Here is a 14015-nt window from a genome sequence, read left to right on the forward strand (position 1 = left end):
GAGACAGGAAATTATCTGCCATTTAGGAGTTAGCTAATGGTCGGTATTTGAAGAAAGTATCCTTGGAATTCAACTTGCATGGTTTTGTTTTTGTTTTATCCTCAAGTAACTGCTAAACTTTACTTATGGGTAAGCACTGCAGCACATGCGACTTAGACCTGTACTTCTAAAGTAAGATCATCTTCCTTAGAGCTAGCCACAGATTTCTCTTTCCTTCAGCTTCCTCCTAAAAAAGGCTTGAGTATAAAAGTAGGCAAATTCTTTGCATATCTGAAAAGGTCCTTTATAAGTCTCTTTCCTATTTAATTTGAGACCACCATGTATTTTATCTCAGAATTTATTCGTCAATAGATTCTTAGAAACTTACAATATAAATATGAGGTTATGATTATAAATATATTGTTATTACTGCAACCAATAAATTTTATTTTTCTGATTACAAATTATCAGAATTCCTACATGAAGAAATTTTGAAAGCATAGAGATGCCTATGTACCCACCGCATAGCTTGTTAAACCCTACCGTGGTGCCATATTTGCTTCAAATGTACTTTTTAATGAAACATTATAAATATTACTAAAGACCCCTGTACGGCCTCTTTCTTGTCTCCACTGGTCCCCACTTTGTCTCTTCCAGACAACCTATTAGGAATAAGTCTTCTGAGCTGGAATTTTTCATTCCACTGCATGTTTTCAAGGCTTGGCATGAGGATAGCATCCCCTGGGTTTGTGTTGAATGTAACAAGGCATAGCAGCCCCCACCCACTCTTTTCCATTTACTGCAAACCTGTACTCATACATAAGTTACTGTATTTTTTGCATATTTTCATACTTAGTAGCATTATACTGTATATACCACTTTGCAACTTGCTTATATTTTGTAACATATGTTGACATGTACTGATCCATGTTGATTCATTTTAACTGCTGTATTGTGTTCCTTGAGTTCATTTAAAATCATTTGGGTGACTCCCCAAGTAGACATCTTTCCATGACTAATGAAATACTTATTACAGATCCACTTTGTGCAAGCTGTCTTAGGCTTTGAGTACTTTTTGTGGGTTAGTCCATCAAAATTATTACCAGTTTAATTGTGTTAAGCACATCGCTAAGTGCTTGTGCTTAAAAAGTCTTTCAAAGACGGACTCTAAGGTTATCATTTCAAGGGACTGTCAAAGGCCTGTTTCTTTTCATTAGGAAACTAAGCATTTAAGTTAGCATGAACTATCTAAAGTTCCTTAGAACATGTCTTTTCATGTTGAACCAGATATCCTCAAGTCCAGGTCAGTGTCTGTCCCATTGAATTAGGGGTAGTTCTCTGGAAATAGGAATGTAAAATCATAGCAGACTGGAAGTTAATTAATCTAATCATTCAGTTACTCAGGGAATAAGTACAGTATTTGTTTAGGAAAAAATGTGGAGCCAGCACCTTACCAGATATTTTTAAGAAACAAATACATCACCTAGCCTTATGTGCAAAAACCTTTAATAATAACTAGGTGAGGGGATGATTGGGCCTTTTTATAATGCTTTTTTTTTTTTATTTTCAAAATGATTTCACATATTTATCTCCTTGGGTAATTAGAAAAACCCTTCCAGGAAGGCAAGGTATCTACTGTGATTTGTGTGATTTCTGTTTTACAAATGACCCAATGAGGTTTACAAGTATTTCACCCAAGGTTATGCAACTAAAAAGTGACAGTCTTAAAAGGAAACCTCAGGTCATCTGACATTGAACCTTGGGTTACAGAATGTGAGTATCTAAATAAATAATTACAATAGCAAGCAAAGGTGTTCTTTTTTAGATTTTTGTTTGAGGGAGAGCAGAGGGAGAGTGAGAAAGGGAGCAGCAGACTCCCTGATGAGCAGGGACACAGGACCCTGAGATTATGACCTGAGCTGAAGGCAGATGCTTAACCCAGGGCGCCCCCAGGAAGGTGTTCTAAGTGAACCATTTAAGTAATAAGATGTACCCTGCCCCTGACTGGAGAAGCATTTAGGTCTGTGATTGCCAAACTGACTCAAATCATGCAGCTCGTAATGTTAAACTGAAAATAACAAAATAGATTATTTTGTGCTGGTATAATCATAGATTGTGCTAAATCACAGATTTCAGTATGGGCTGGTGGTAGCAAGAGCCAAACTTGTAAAAATAAAGCTGAAAGTGTTTCTGTAATTGAGAAAAGTCCACTATTATTTGATCTTGGCATACTGTCCTGGCATAACTGGAGAAACTTTGTTCTTGGCTACCACAATTGGCAAGAAAAATAAGTCCGTGCAGAGGGTTTGGGCAGAAACGGGTCGTAGGCTTTGTTTTACCTTTATTTTAAAATGTGAGTTTCTGCCAAGACCAGAGGAGTTTCCCAGTGGAGAGGCCAGTGATGATTTGTCAGTGGTCAGAGTCCCAGCTGCCTTATCTTTTGTTTCTAAACAATAGAGGGCAGAGTAGGAATCAGAATGGGTACCAGAAAGATTCTCTGGGGCCAAAGCAATAAAATTCTGCCTGAGGCACTGGGCAGAAGAAGGCTCTAGAATAGAATACAGTTCATTGTCATGCTTTTGCTTTAAAAATCTGTTAAATACTCCTGAAAGAGGAGGGGACTACTTTTCTAAGAGACCTCCTAGAAAATTACGTAGCAGATTCTCTCTCACAAATAGCAGGGTGTGCCCAACCAGTAGGTATTTAAATCCAACGATAATTACCAATTCTATTTTTAACTCTTGAAACTGTATCTCCAGACTGTTAGGATTTTAAGTCACTTACCGTAAAAATCCTAAACATTTCTGATCCTTCCATTTACCAGTAATGTTACCACAGACAGACCAGAAATTGGGTTGCTGAATTTGTGCCATACGTCTGCAGTCATTCTGATGTTTATAAAATGATACAAACTATGACTTGCTTATAGTATTTGAGTAAAAAAAAAATTATCAGTTTTAATTATAGATTCACCAAGTTTTAACTTTTTATTCGGAAATAATTTCAAATATACAGAAAAGTGATGAGAATATTCTAAGAACACTCACTCTTTAATCCACATTCACCTATTTTTAACATTTTTGCCTCATTTGCTTTACTAGATGCTTTCTGTGCACAGGTGTGTGTTGCTACTTTTCTAAACTCACTGAGTCACTCTTTAACCCTAAATGCTTAAGTGGGTATTTCCTAAGTAAAGGATTTTCTCTTACGTAACCACAGTATAGTTGTCAGTTTTGATAAATTTAGCAGTAACAAAATATTTAAATCTATTGGCTGTATTTCAGTTTTATCAAAATTTCTTTTTTAAGTATTTCTTTTCTTCCAATACTAGATCCAATCTAGGATAATGATTTGCATTTTTGACATTCTGTGTGATAGACAGAATAATGGCTCCAAAGATATCCCAGGCTGTGAATATATCACCTTACATGGTAAAAGGGACTTTACAGATATAATTAAGGATTTGGGGATGCAGAGTTTATCTGGGATTATCCAGATGGGCATAGTCTAATCTTGTGAATCCTTGTACACATGAAAAAGGAATGTGAGAGCCAGAGAGAATGATTAAGATGTTGCAGTGTTGGCTTTGAAAATAGCGCAAGGAGCCACAGGCCAAGGGGTGCAGGTGGTCTCGAAAAGCTGGAAAAGGTGGGGCGCCTTGGTGGCTCAGTTGGTTAAGTGTCCTCCTTCAGCTCAGGTATGATCCCAGGGTCCTGGGATTGAGCCTGGGCTCTCTGCTTAGCAGGGAGTCTGCTTCTCCCTCTGCCTCTGCCCCTCCCCCAGGCCATGCTCTCTCTCGCTCTATCTCAAATAAATAAAATCTTAAATAAAATAAAAGCTGGAAAAGGCAAGGCAAGGAATTCTCCTCTAGAGCCCCTAAAAGAAAGCCAGCCCGCACGAACACCTTGATTTGAGCCTAGTAAGACCTGTTAGATTTCTGACCTCAGGAATGGTAAAATAATAAATTTGTGCTGTTTTAGGCCCACTAAGTTTGTGTAAACTAATATTTCATGTCTCTTTAGTCTGCTTTAAAAGTTCCTCAGCCTCTCTATGACATCGACATTTTTGAGTAACACAACCATCCCTTTTACGTAAAATGTGTATCTTTGAAACGTTTGATCGATGCTTCTTAATGATTATATTCAGATTATGTATTTCAAGCCATGATGCTACATAAATGATGAAACATCCTCAGGTTATCACACACCCATCTTCCCCTCAAGGTGCTCAAACAGATCCCCTGGTTAACGTGTTCCACTAGTTCTATGTATTTACCTATCAGCAACTCAAAAGCAATGTTTGAGGGAGATGTTTTAAGACCATGTCCAGTTCCTCATCAAAGTTTCTCCCCCAAATTTAGCATCTGTTGATGATTCTTACCTAAACCATTCTTTACTGTATGTCACATCAGTTTTTAATTATTTTTAAAGGCAAGGTTAAACAAGTCCTTGGGAATACGTAACATCGTTTCTAACCATAATCCTGCCGGCCGCCTTCCCTGGGCAGCACCCTTACCCGGGTGTGCAGGATTCCAATTCTCAACTCTTCCCGCCTTCTTTTGCCGGGCCCTGCTGCTTCTGGGCTCTTCCCATCTCCCTTGCCGTTCCAGGACTTCTCATTTGAGGTTTTGACTCTTCTTGAGTAGACAGCGTGATTAAACAAACACCTGGTGCGCCTGGGTGGCTCAGTTGTTAAGCATCTGCCTTCGGCTCAGGGCGTGATCCCAGCATACTGGGATCGAGCCCCACATCAGGCTCCTCCGCTGGGAGCCTGCTTCTCCCTCTCCCACTCCCCCTGCTTGTGTTCCCTCTCTTGCTGGCTGTCTCTCTCTCTGCTAAATAAATAAAAATCTTTAAAAAAACAAACACACACCTAATTATTTTACTCCTCCTTCTTCATATAGTTTGAATGTCTGTATGCCTGTAGCTCTTAGGAAACAGAAAAAAGGAGCTCCTTAAACAAGGCCTCCAAGACCCTCATGCTGTGCACCTTTGCAAATCCTCTTCCAGCCCCACGTCCTCACGTGTTCCCTGTGGCCCCTGTTCCTCTGCACATGACTTCCTGTGTACCTGGTCTGACCTTTGATTCCAGTAACTCCAGACTCTTGGTTTCGTTTTCACTTCTGTAAGGGAGGCTTCCTTTCCCTCCTTGATGAAGCCCAATCGTCCGGTTGGAAGCTGTCTTTGTGACCTTCTTCAAAGTAGCAGTTTTCCGTTTGTCGATTTATTTAATTGATAACCTTCCACTTAGACCTGTAAACTTCATGAGGGCTGGGATTGTCTGTGTTTGCTCTGTTTTATATCGTCAGTGCCTGACGACCAATAGGCACTTAATAAATATCTGCTGAGAGAAAGTGTACAAGGAAGGAGAAAAGTTCCCAGGTAATCTCTTGTTATTCTCCCGAGGCACAAATTTGACCTCAGTAGAGTCCACAAGACTGTGTCGCGGTGAGTGCCTGTAACCCCTCACACAATACCTGCACCTCAACATTACTGCTATCCTTTTTTTTGGATGTGTGTACATTTTATTAAAAATCTTATGCATAAGGTATTATGCAATTTTTAGGAATCATGGTTTCCTTGAGGCTTCTATGAAACTACTTTCACGGAGTCATTTCTGTATTCAAGGACTTTCTCATTGTTCCAGTGACTAAAGGCTGAATGCCAAATTCCTGAATCTGATGTTCATGACTCTTCATAATCTTGTCTCATCCTAACTGCCTCATCTTAATAGCCATTATTCCCCAACACACACCTGCCAGCCAGCAAGATGCATCCCTGCCTCCTAAAATTACCATGCTAATTCTCAACTCCAAGACTTTGCTCAGGGCTACCTCCCTTTGCCACAGATGCCCTTTCCTTTTCCATGCACTCATTCCAATTCTACCTGCAAAATCATGCAGTATCTTGCAGCTGAAAGCAAGCTCATGGTCCTCTCATTTAAGGTCAGGATGAGATCCCGCTTTCTCCCCGGGGCCGTTTTCTACTGTTCAAGCCCATGCCTTCTTCCCTGTATCATTTGGCCAGTAAAAACTGGCATTACCCCTGCTCTGCTTGGCTCGGGGGACACAGTGGTCAACAACACCAACATGGTGTCTGATCTGTGGACCTCACCTTTTAGTCCATCATCTCTGAATTTTTAGAGAATTTGTCCAGAAGCTATTCATTTTGAGTACCTGATCATATATTGCTTACAGAGCTGTTTAAAATTGTATGTATTATGTATTTGTCTCAAAGTGTTGTGAGAAATAAGATCGGAAAAGTCCAAGAGATAGAATATATACATTTGTCAAATGGTATCATTATTTGTTTTCTTTTTACTGTGTTTTATTTGTCTAAAGATTAGAGACCAAATCTTTCACTCCTCTGTATTTCTTCACCATTCAAGCAGGCAGGTGTTACTCAAAAACTGCTTACCAGTAAACATTTAACTGTTGGGAAAAAAATGTCCTGATTTCCAAATCTTGAAGGAGTCCATCTTATTTGTTTAGAGTTCTTTAGTTCTCCCTAACAGTAATGAATTGAAACTTAAAGAAGGAAGGAAAGGGGGGGGGGGGATCCAGTTATAAGGATGCTGAAGAACAGCATTCTAATAAAAGGGCAAGGATGTGGCCAGGCTTCATGAAGGGACTCCAGCCAGGATTGGAAAACTACTGGGTTTTCCTTTTCCTCTCTCCAAGTCTCTGCATCTCTGCTTTATTCTCTTCTGTGTAGAATTTGTGTTCCGTCATCTGGTGAAACGTGGCTACCCCACACTCCCAGCTTTATATATTTGCAGTTGTAGCACTGCTCAGAGACTGTTTAGTTTCTGTTATCTACCGGTTTGGGGGAGAGACTTCCGGCTGGTCCAACTGGCTTCCGGGTCTACCATCATCCAATCAGTTAGGGTCACAGGGCAAGTTCACTAGTAGGTATGGATCCTGAGGCTCAACCCCTATGATTAGTAGTTCTTCCTATAGAAATAGATTAAATCAGCCAAGTAGACACTGTACTTATCTACTTCTACCTCCCATATAATAATGTATTTATTAAAAATGAGTAAGTATAAAATGTTAAATGAACAAAATATAACATTAAATACTATTTTTAAGTGACCCTTTGTGTACTCAAACTACAGGGCCCATCTAATAATAAGTGATTATATTAAGACACTCTTCAGAATATCTAGACCATTACTGTCTGGTACAAACATAAGGGAAGCCGTATATGTAACCTTAAAAATTGTTCAGTAGCCACATTTTAAAAAAAGTAAAAAGGAACAAGGGAATAAGTAAAATAGTTTTTATTGCAGTACATCCAAAATAACATTTTACCTTATCAAATTAAATTGCATATTTAAATTTTTTTCATATTCAAAATCGACTATGTATTTCATATCTACAGCACAATTCAGTGTGCAGACATTAATATTTCATCAGAAATATTCATTCCATATTTAGATTTTCATAAAATTTACGGTTGAAAGTGCAGATTCACATACTTAAGTTTTTCCAAATACACTTGAAAAGTTTTCCAGGCATGGGGCAGCCAGGTGGCTCAGTCGGTTGAGCATCTGACTCTTGATTTGGGCCCCAGTGGTGATCTCAGGGTTGTGAGATCGAGCCCCATGTGGCGCTCCATGCTCAGCGCAGAGTGTGCTTGAGATTCTCTCTCCCCTCCCTCCGTCCTTCCCTGTGCTTGCACGTGCTCTCCAAATAAATAAATTAAAAAAAAAAAAAAACCTTTCTCCAGTCACTGAATAGTATTGATTTTTAACTTTAAACAAGTTAAGTAAAACTAAAATTTTAGTGCTTCCGTCAGGCTAGCCACATTTTGAGTGATAAGTAGCCACAGGGGCTAATAGCCCCAGTATTGGCTAGCACAGATTAGACAGAACCCATTATTTTATGGAGAAACATGAAGCTCTGAATAGATTAAGTGACTGGACTAAAATCACAAAGTGTGTTAACAGTTGGGACTAGACACCGAGCTTCTGGTTCATCACTTCTGCCCTTACCTCACCATGCTGTTCCTTCCTCACTGCGCTATTTTGTGTAGGGCTCAGGGACCATTTATAGGCCCGCCCTGGGAAACAACACATATTTATAGTGTTTGGGCTGATTACCATCTTAATCAGATTGAGGTTGCTACATGGCTTTAATTCAAGCAAGAAAATGAAAGATGCCTGAAGAGAATACTGAAGAGACCCAAATTAATTGTTCAGGGAGAAGACCCAAATAAATCATGACAAAACCCAGCTCCTCCAAAAGGGAGTTAAGATTTTAGAGATCCCACACCAGGATTGTGAGCACACACTGTTTTGCAAAGTGCTTTTATAGAAATGTTTGAAATTTGCCTGCCGTGGAATGTTTGAAAGTAGCAGGGGAGTGTCTGTTCTCCAGCCCTCAGAGTAAATACTAGAAGGAGAGTAAAGAAAGTCCACTAAAGGCAATTGGCATTTGCTGTTTGGTTGTGACAGTTGGCTCGGAGAAATTTATTTTCATCAGTATTACTCTGAGTTCATTGAAGTGACACAGAAGGAGCCATTTCCATCCCCCAGAGCTCCCTTAGTCGAGTCTAAGCACCAGTATGCCTGGTCCAGATGTGAGACCGCAAGACTCATGGTCAACCTGGCGGAAAAAGTACTGCAGCTGTATGTGCTTTGTACCACTGGTAAAAGAACGAGGTGAGTCTTGGTGTTCTCATGTTTCTGTTTTAAATTTATTGTACAACCTTGAACAAACCACTTCACGGCTCTAGGTCCTGGTTTTCCCATTTATGAAATTGGTGGGACTGGAGCAGGTGGTCTTCAGTATTCCTTCCAGATCTAAGCTATTGTGATTCTCAACTGCATGGCTCTAGGTTCTTTTGATTTCTCAGCCAGGAGGTGAATGCTGGAAGCACAAGAGGAAAGAAAGGAATGCTTTGTGCCCTGGGCGTTCATACCTCTGATTGTGGCTAGACTGAGGCTTGACACACACATATTAAAGCAAAGAAAACAAAAACAATCGAACTGGGCAGTGATGCTGGTAGTTAGAGTAGTCGGATTAGAAGACAGGGTGCACGCTTGTGACTGTTCCTCAGAGGGCTCATGATTTATGAGTCCGTGCTTTTCTCCCTAAGAATCGCTAATGGATTCATGATCCCAACTCCTGTGTAGGGAACTTTCACAACATAGAGACCTACCTTAGGCCCACTAAGGAAGCACACAAGTATCTCTATACTTAACAACTACCAAATGGACAGTAGTGCCAAGTGTGTGCATGAGGAAATGTTACGTTTTGTCCAGTTTCACCCTCTAATTCCATAAAGCTCATGGTGACTGCTCTTAGGGACGCCCCCCCCCCCCCCCCGCATCTAAGACCGATGCAGAATAAATGTGTCAAATTCTTTCAGCTAATAAACCAGAACAACTTCTTGAATGAAGCAGGGGATGGAGAAAAGAAAAGCATGCCACACTGAGCAAGTCCCCAGGAAGTATGTGCAGCACACAGTTTCAGCCAGGGTCTCAAATGTATGGGTTCTGGGACTGCAGAGGTGTTATATCACATATCCTATATTTTCTGTTTTATATATCATATATGACCTATTTTAAATTTATGTGTGGTTTTAGAATGTGCATAGATATTTTCATTATTGCTCTTTGGAAGCAGTCCTATTCCTACTTAGTGTAGAATGCTTTCAAGTATAGTAGTTTCTGTATCTTTTATTTAATCATTTAGTTAAACATTAACTTGGTCATGGTGCTTTAAAATCCCGTAGGAGTTTACAGCTTTTAAACAAATCTTCAGTGGCAGTGGCATGGTCGCAGGTTAAGAATTAGCGAATGCACTGATGCAGTTAGCATTTTAGAATGATACATGTTACATAGGAACCGAAAGCGTGTTTTCCCAGTAGCCTTAGCCGGAGTTGCCGTAATTAACCCAGAAATGTAAGACGGAAGCTACCAAGAAAGAAGATAAGAAATTGAGAGTCTGGACTTAAGGAAACCCAGACAGATTTTCCTTTTCAAAGCAAGGAGTATATTTTGTTTTGTATGTATATTTAGGTGAATGGAACATTAAATTATATGTACAAGAATGTGAGGGGCACTTCTTTGGCCTCCTGTGTGGCTTTATCAGCTTTCCTAATTCTTCACATTCTTCTGCTAGTAAAATAGAGAATATTATTTGTATCTTACATTCTTCTGATGAGTGTTGTGAGTTAATATTTATACAGAACTATTTAAGTTTAAAATGGTCTCTCAAAGCTAAGGAATAGTGACAGTAATGCCTGTTATTAAGGCAAAGGGAAAAAATTACATTTGGGAAACTTACAGCCTTCAATCATCCATTTCCTAATCATAATCTTGGAAGAGTCGATAAGCGTATCTATTATCTCACAAATGAAATACTGAGTTTCCTGTGTTTCGTTCTCTTTGCAAATCATTGACTATATTTAATTAAAAAGAAAATATGAAACTGCTTGATGATCTAGTCAAAACTGGTTTTCTCCAATCCAGACAGGTCAAAACTGGCTGATATTTTTTTTTTCAGCCTCAGATCTATCTTTAATAAATCCAAGAATCCTAAAAAGCTAACATGTAACTCTTTCAGCAAATTAATGAAAAGATAGAACTCTGAATTGATTATACAGCTTTTTCCAAGGAAATTTGGCAAGAATGAATAATGAATGAAATACAATTTACAAGAGGTTTAGAAGTGTGTTTTCAGCAGTGTAGTAGTACAGAAGCTCCTATCAGCTAGCAATGAATTCCTCATAATTTTTAAAGGGCAGATTTTGGGCTAAGAGTGGATTGTGAGATTTCCAGGATTTAACTGTAAGAAATTATAAGTTAGGCTTGAGAATTTTGCTGGAAAAAGTTGATTGCTTCAGCTGTTGATTAGGTATGTGAAAGCTGGGGACTGGTGGGGGACTGTGGGTGGCCGTGAGGGAGTCGTCATAGCTAAATAAGAACTTGAATACAGAATGCAAACACAGAGTTCAGCTGAAAATAGAGATAAACAGAAGTGGTGGCAGTAAGCACCCCAGAGTTCCCTGGTTTAAAAATAAGAAACCTATAAACAAAATCGTTTCTACTTTAACCACAAAAAAGAAAAAAAAAACCTGCTCACTTAAGGCTTCAAGACTGCAGAAACTAAAGGAGTACCTTTGTTCAAAATGGGAATATGATTTTGGTTCTTCTGTGTCAGAAGATCTGAGGGAACGGGATAGGCAAGCAAATTTATTAAGTGGAGTGAAGACAGAGTTTAAAGAGACCAACACCTAGAATCTGCTTGCCACAGAAAAATTTGCACAATTACAACGGAATGAACTAATTGGGGAAGGCTGCCCTACCATATAAATGCTCTTCAAACAGTATTTGCAGTATGTGCTGTATCCCATATCCTAGGAAATCTGCCCCTTGCTGACAGGGCTGACTATCTACAAGGGAATTATTGTTTAAATGGAGGGAGACTTGGAGAGCCATTCAGCCCCAAAGGAAAGACTGACATTTTGGAAAGAGACCTGTGAATGATGCAAATGTGAACTTACATGTGCTTAAGATAAGCACTGATTAAACAAAACAAAGAATCCATTCTGAACATACTTTGGAAACACACAGTCTTTGAGAACTTGGTTGATGAGTTGAGTGAAATGGCCTAATTGAACTAATTCCCATTTGGGGGTTTGTTTATTCTCCTTTTCTGAAGCTAGAGCCAACACTCCTGAAAGTTTTGAATGACATTTAGTGCTTCCAGGAATTGGGGCTTACCAATTCGTAGATAAACTGGTTTCCTTTTTGGCTGTGTTACATTAATTAAAACTGTTCTATTAAATGAATAGAAGATGGCCAGCCCCCTTGTATAATTTAGGATAAATTACTTGGCCTTCCCCCATAGAGATATTCTGCTGGTACAAAGAGAAATCAAGTTCAGTGGTTTGATTCATTTTACATGGCATGAGTCACTCCCTATGATTATAATATTTTTATTACAACAGAAGTTATTTTAAATTATTTAGGATCTTATAAGCCAAGGCAATTATTGCTATCCCCAATCTGATTTTCCTCACTTGTTACATTTTAGCAGAGTTTAAAAAAAAAAAAAAATCAGAGCTTCTACTTAAAAGATCTTTATACAAGAAAACATAATGTTCAAATACACAAAGTATATGAACTTATTTTAAGTAATTATTTTAAGTTATGTTACACAAATTTAAAAAATAGAATAGATTTTAATAATACACATCAAGGAGATTTTTTTCTAGTAATCTAAACCTTTATTGGCCCAGAGCCATTTATAACAGAGGCTGGCAAACTATACCCTGTAGTCCAGATCCAATCCGCTGCCTGATTTTATACGGCCAGCCAGCTGAGATTGGTTTTTACAGATGAACATTTGCCGTCGATGTGATAATAGAGAATACTTTGAAACCCTGCTAACCAAAATGTTGACCCAAAATAACGAATTCCATTCTTCTTGGTAAACTTCTATTACAAAAGATTAAATTTGATTATTATGCAAAAGACATTATATTTATTACTACATTTTAATTTTGTAATAAAAGTTGTAGAAATTTGCTTTCTCTGTATATATGTACCTACATAATATCCTTTATTTTTGCCTCTTGGCATGCAAAGCCTAAAATATTGATTTTTTAGCCCTTTACAGAACATGTGGTCCCCTGACGCAGAGGATTTTTTCTCATTTTTTATTCACTCATGCATCTGTTCAACAAATAGTTTCTGAGCAACTTTTCACAAGCCACAGACACTGTTCTAGGCCATATTAAAAAAAAAATACTGCCTTCATAAAACTTACATTCAAATTATGTACATTATCTCCTTACAACTACCTTGTTCTGTTATTCCTGTTCTATAGAGAGGGTCAGAGAATTTATGCAGCTTGCCTGGAGTTTCTCAGCCAGAATCGATCCCAGTTTGACCTGACTGTACATATTTGAGCTTCTCGCCAACGGCAGGGCTAGCTCCATGGGCAAGGCTCCGTGCTTGGTGTAAAGCTCCGCTGTCACCGTCTTGTCATGATTCATTACTGAACACATTTTTGAACAATAAATACATTATCATTTTGCACTTGGCTCCACAAATTATGTCGCTGGTCCTGCTGCTAAGGCAAAAGTGCTTCTCTCAGACCACGTTCCTGCCAGGACTGTTGTTTTTTAAACATCCACATGAATTTATCTATGAAGAAGCCTTGGAATCTATCAAGTACTTCGGGAAAATAAGCTATTTTTAATCCGTTGTTTCATATTCCAGTTCACCAAAGACTGCAAGTCCTTGAGGTCTAGGACTCCCCCCTACAATGATTTTTTTTTTCTAACTCCCTCAGCATAAAGCTTTTCTAAATACAGTGTGAGTAAAGGGAGTAGACCTTGTCAAGGGTGAGACTTGGCTCCATCTTTAATTTACTTCCATGGAAGAGCAACATTCTTTACCGTCAATACTTTGGTCAGGTCTTTATTCATTTGCAAATTTCGAAGCAGGTGTTAAATCTGAGTTAAAAAAAAAAAAAAAACACAAGAACTGACCTATTCTGATATAAGGAAGTTCTTTGTCCAGCAGCAACTGAAACATTAATGTCTTTGAAGCAGCGTGCTCCAAGTTTACTGTATTTACAATAGATTCCTTTATCTTCCTTTCTTTCATTTTCTTGCAGCCTAGTCATTGTTGGATAAGCGTGATGGTGGAACAGTTGTCAGTCAGCTTAACTGATCTTCTGGACAAATTTTCAAATATTTCTGAAGGCTTGAGTAATTACTCTATCATAGACAAACTTGTGAAAATAGTGGATGACCTTGTGGAGTGCATGGAAGAACACTCATTTGAGGTAACTTTGTATTCCTTGGGATTGCTTCTTACTGCTCTTCTCTAAGACCTATGCTGATTGCTGGTGGCAAGGGTGGTGGCGTCTTTGTGAAATTTTTAAATTTTTTTTAAGGTGAGCACAGAAAATAGGTGGTCATAGTCACACGGCAATGATACATTAAGGCTTAGATGTCACTTAATATAAAAAAAATTTATTCACACAACAATGTAAGAAAATAGCCTTTTATTTC

At 38.7% G+C, this 14015-nt stretch overlaps 1 protein-coding gene across 2 annotated transcripts in view; it reads left to right on the top strand.

Annotated features, from left to right (window-relative positions):
* Positions 1-14015, top strand: part of KITLG (KIT ligand) — an 84854-nt gene that overhangs the window by 44784 nt on the left and 26055 nt on the right. For both annotated transcript variants that reach the window (XM_026499931.4, XM_026499932.4), the window contains exon 4: positions 13616-13786. In XM_026499931.4, coding sequence (XP_026355716.1) covers positions 13616-13786 — 171 coding nt within the window. The remainder of the gene's footprint in view (positions 1-13615; positions 13787-14015) is intronic.

Source organism: Ursus arctos, unplaced genomic scaffold (genome assembly GCF_023065955.2).
Source record: "Ursus arctos isolate Adak ecotype North America unplaced genomic scaffold, UrsArc2.0 scaffold_21, whole genome shotgun sequence".
Lineage (NCBI taxonomy): Eukaryota > Metazoa > Chordata > Mammalia > Carnivora > Ursidae > Ursus > Ursus arctos.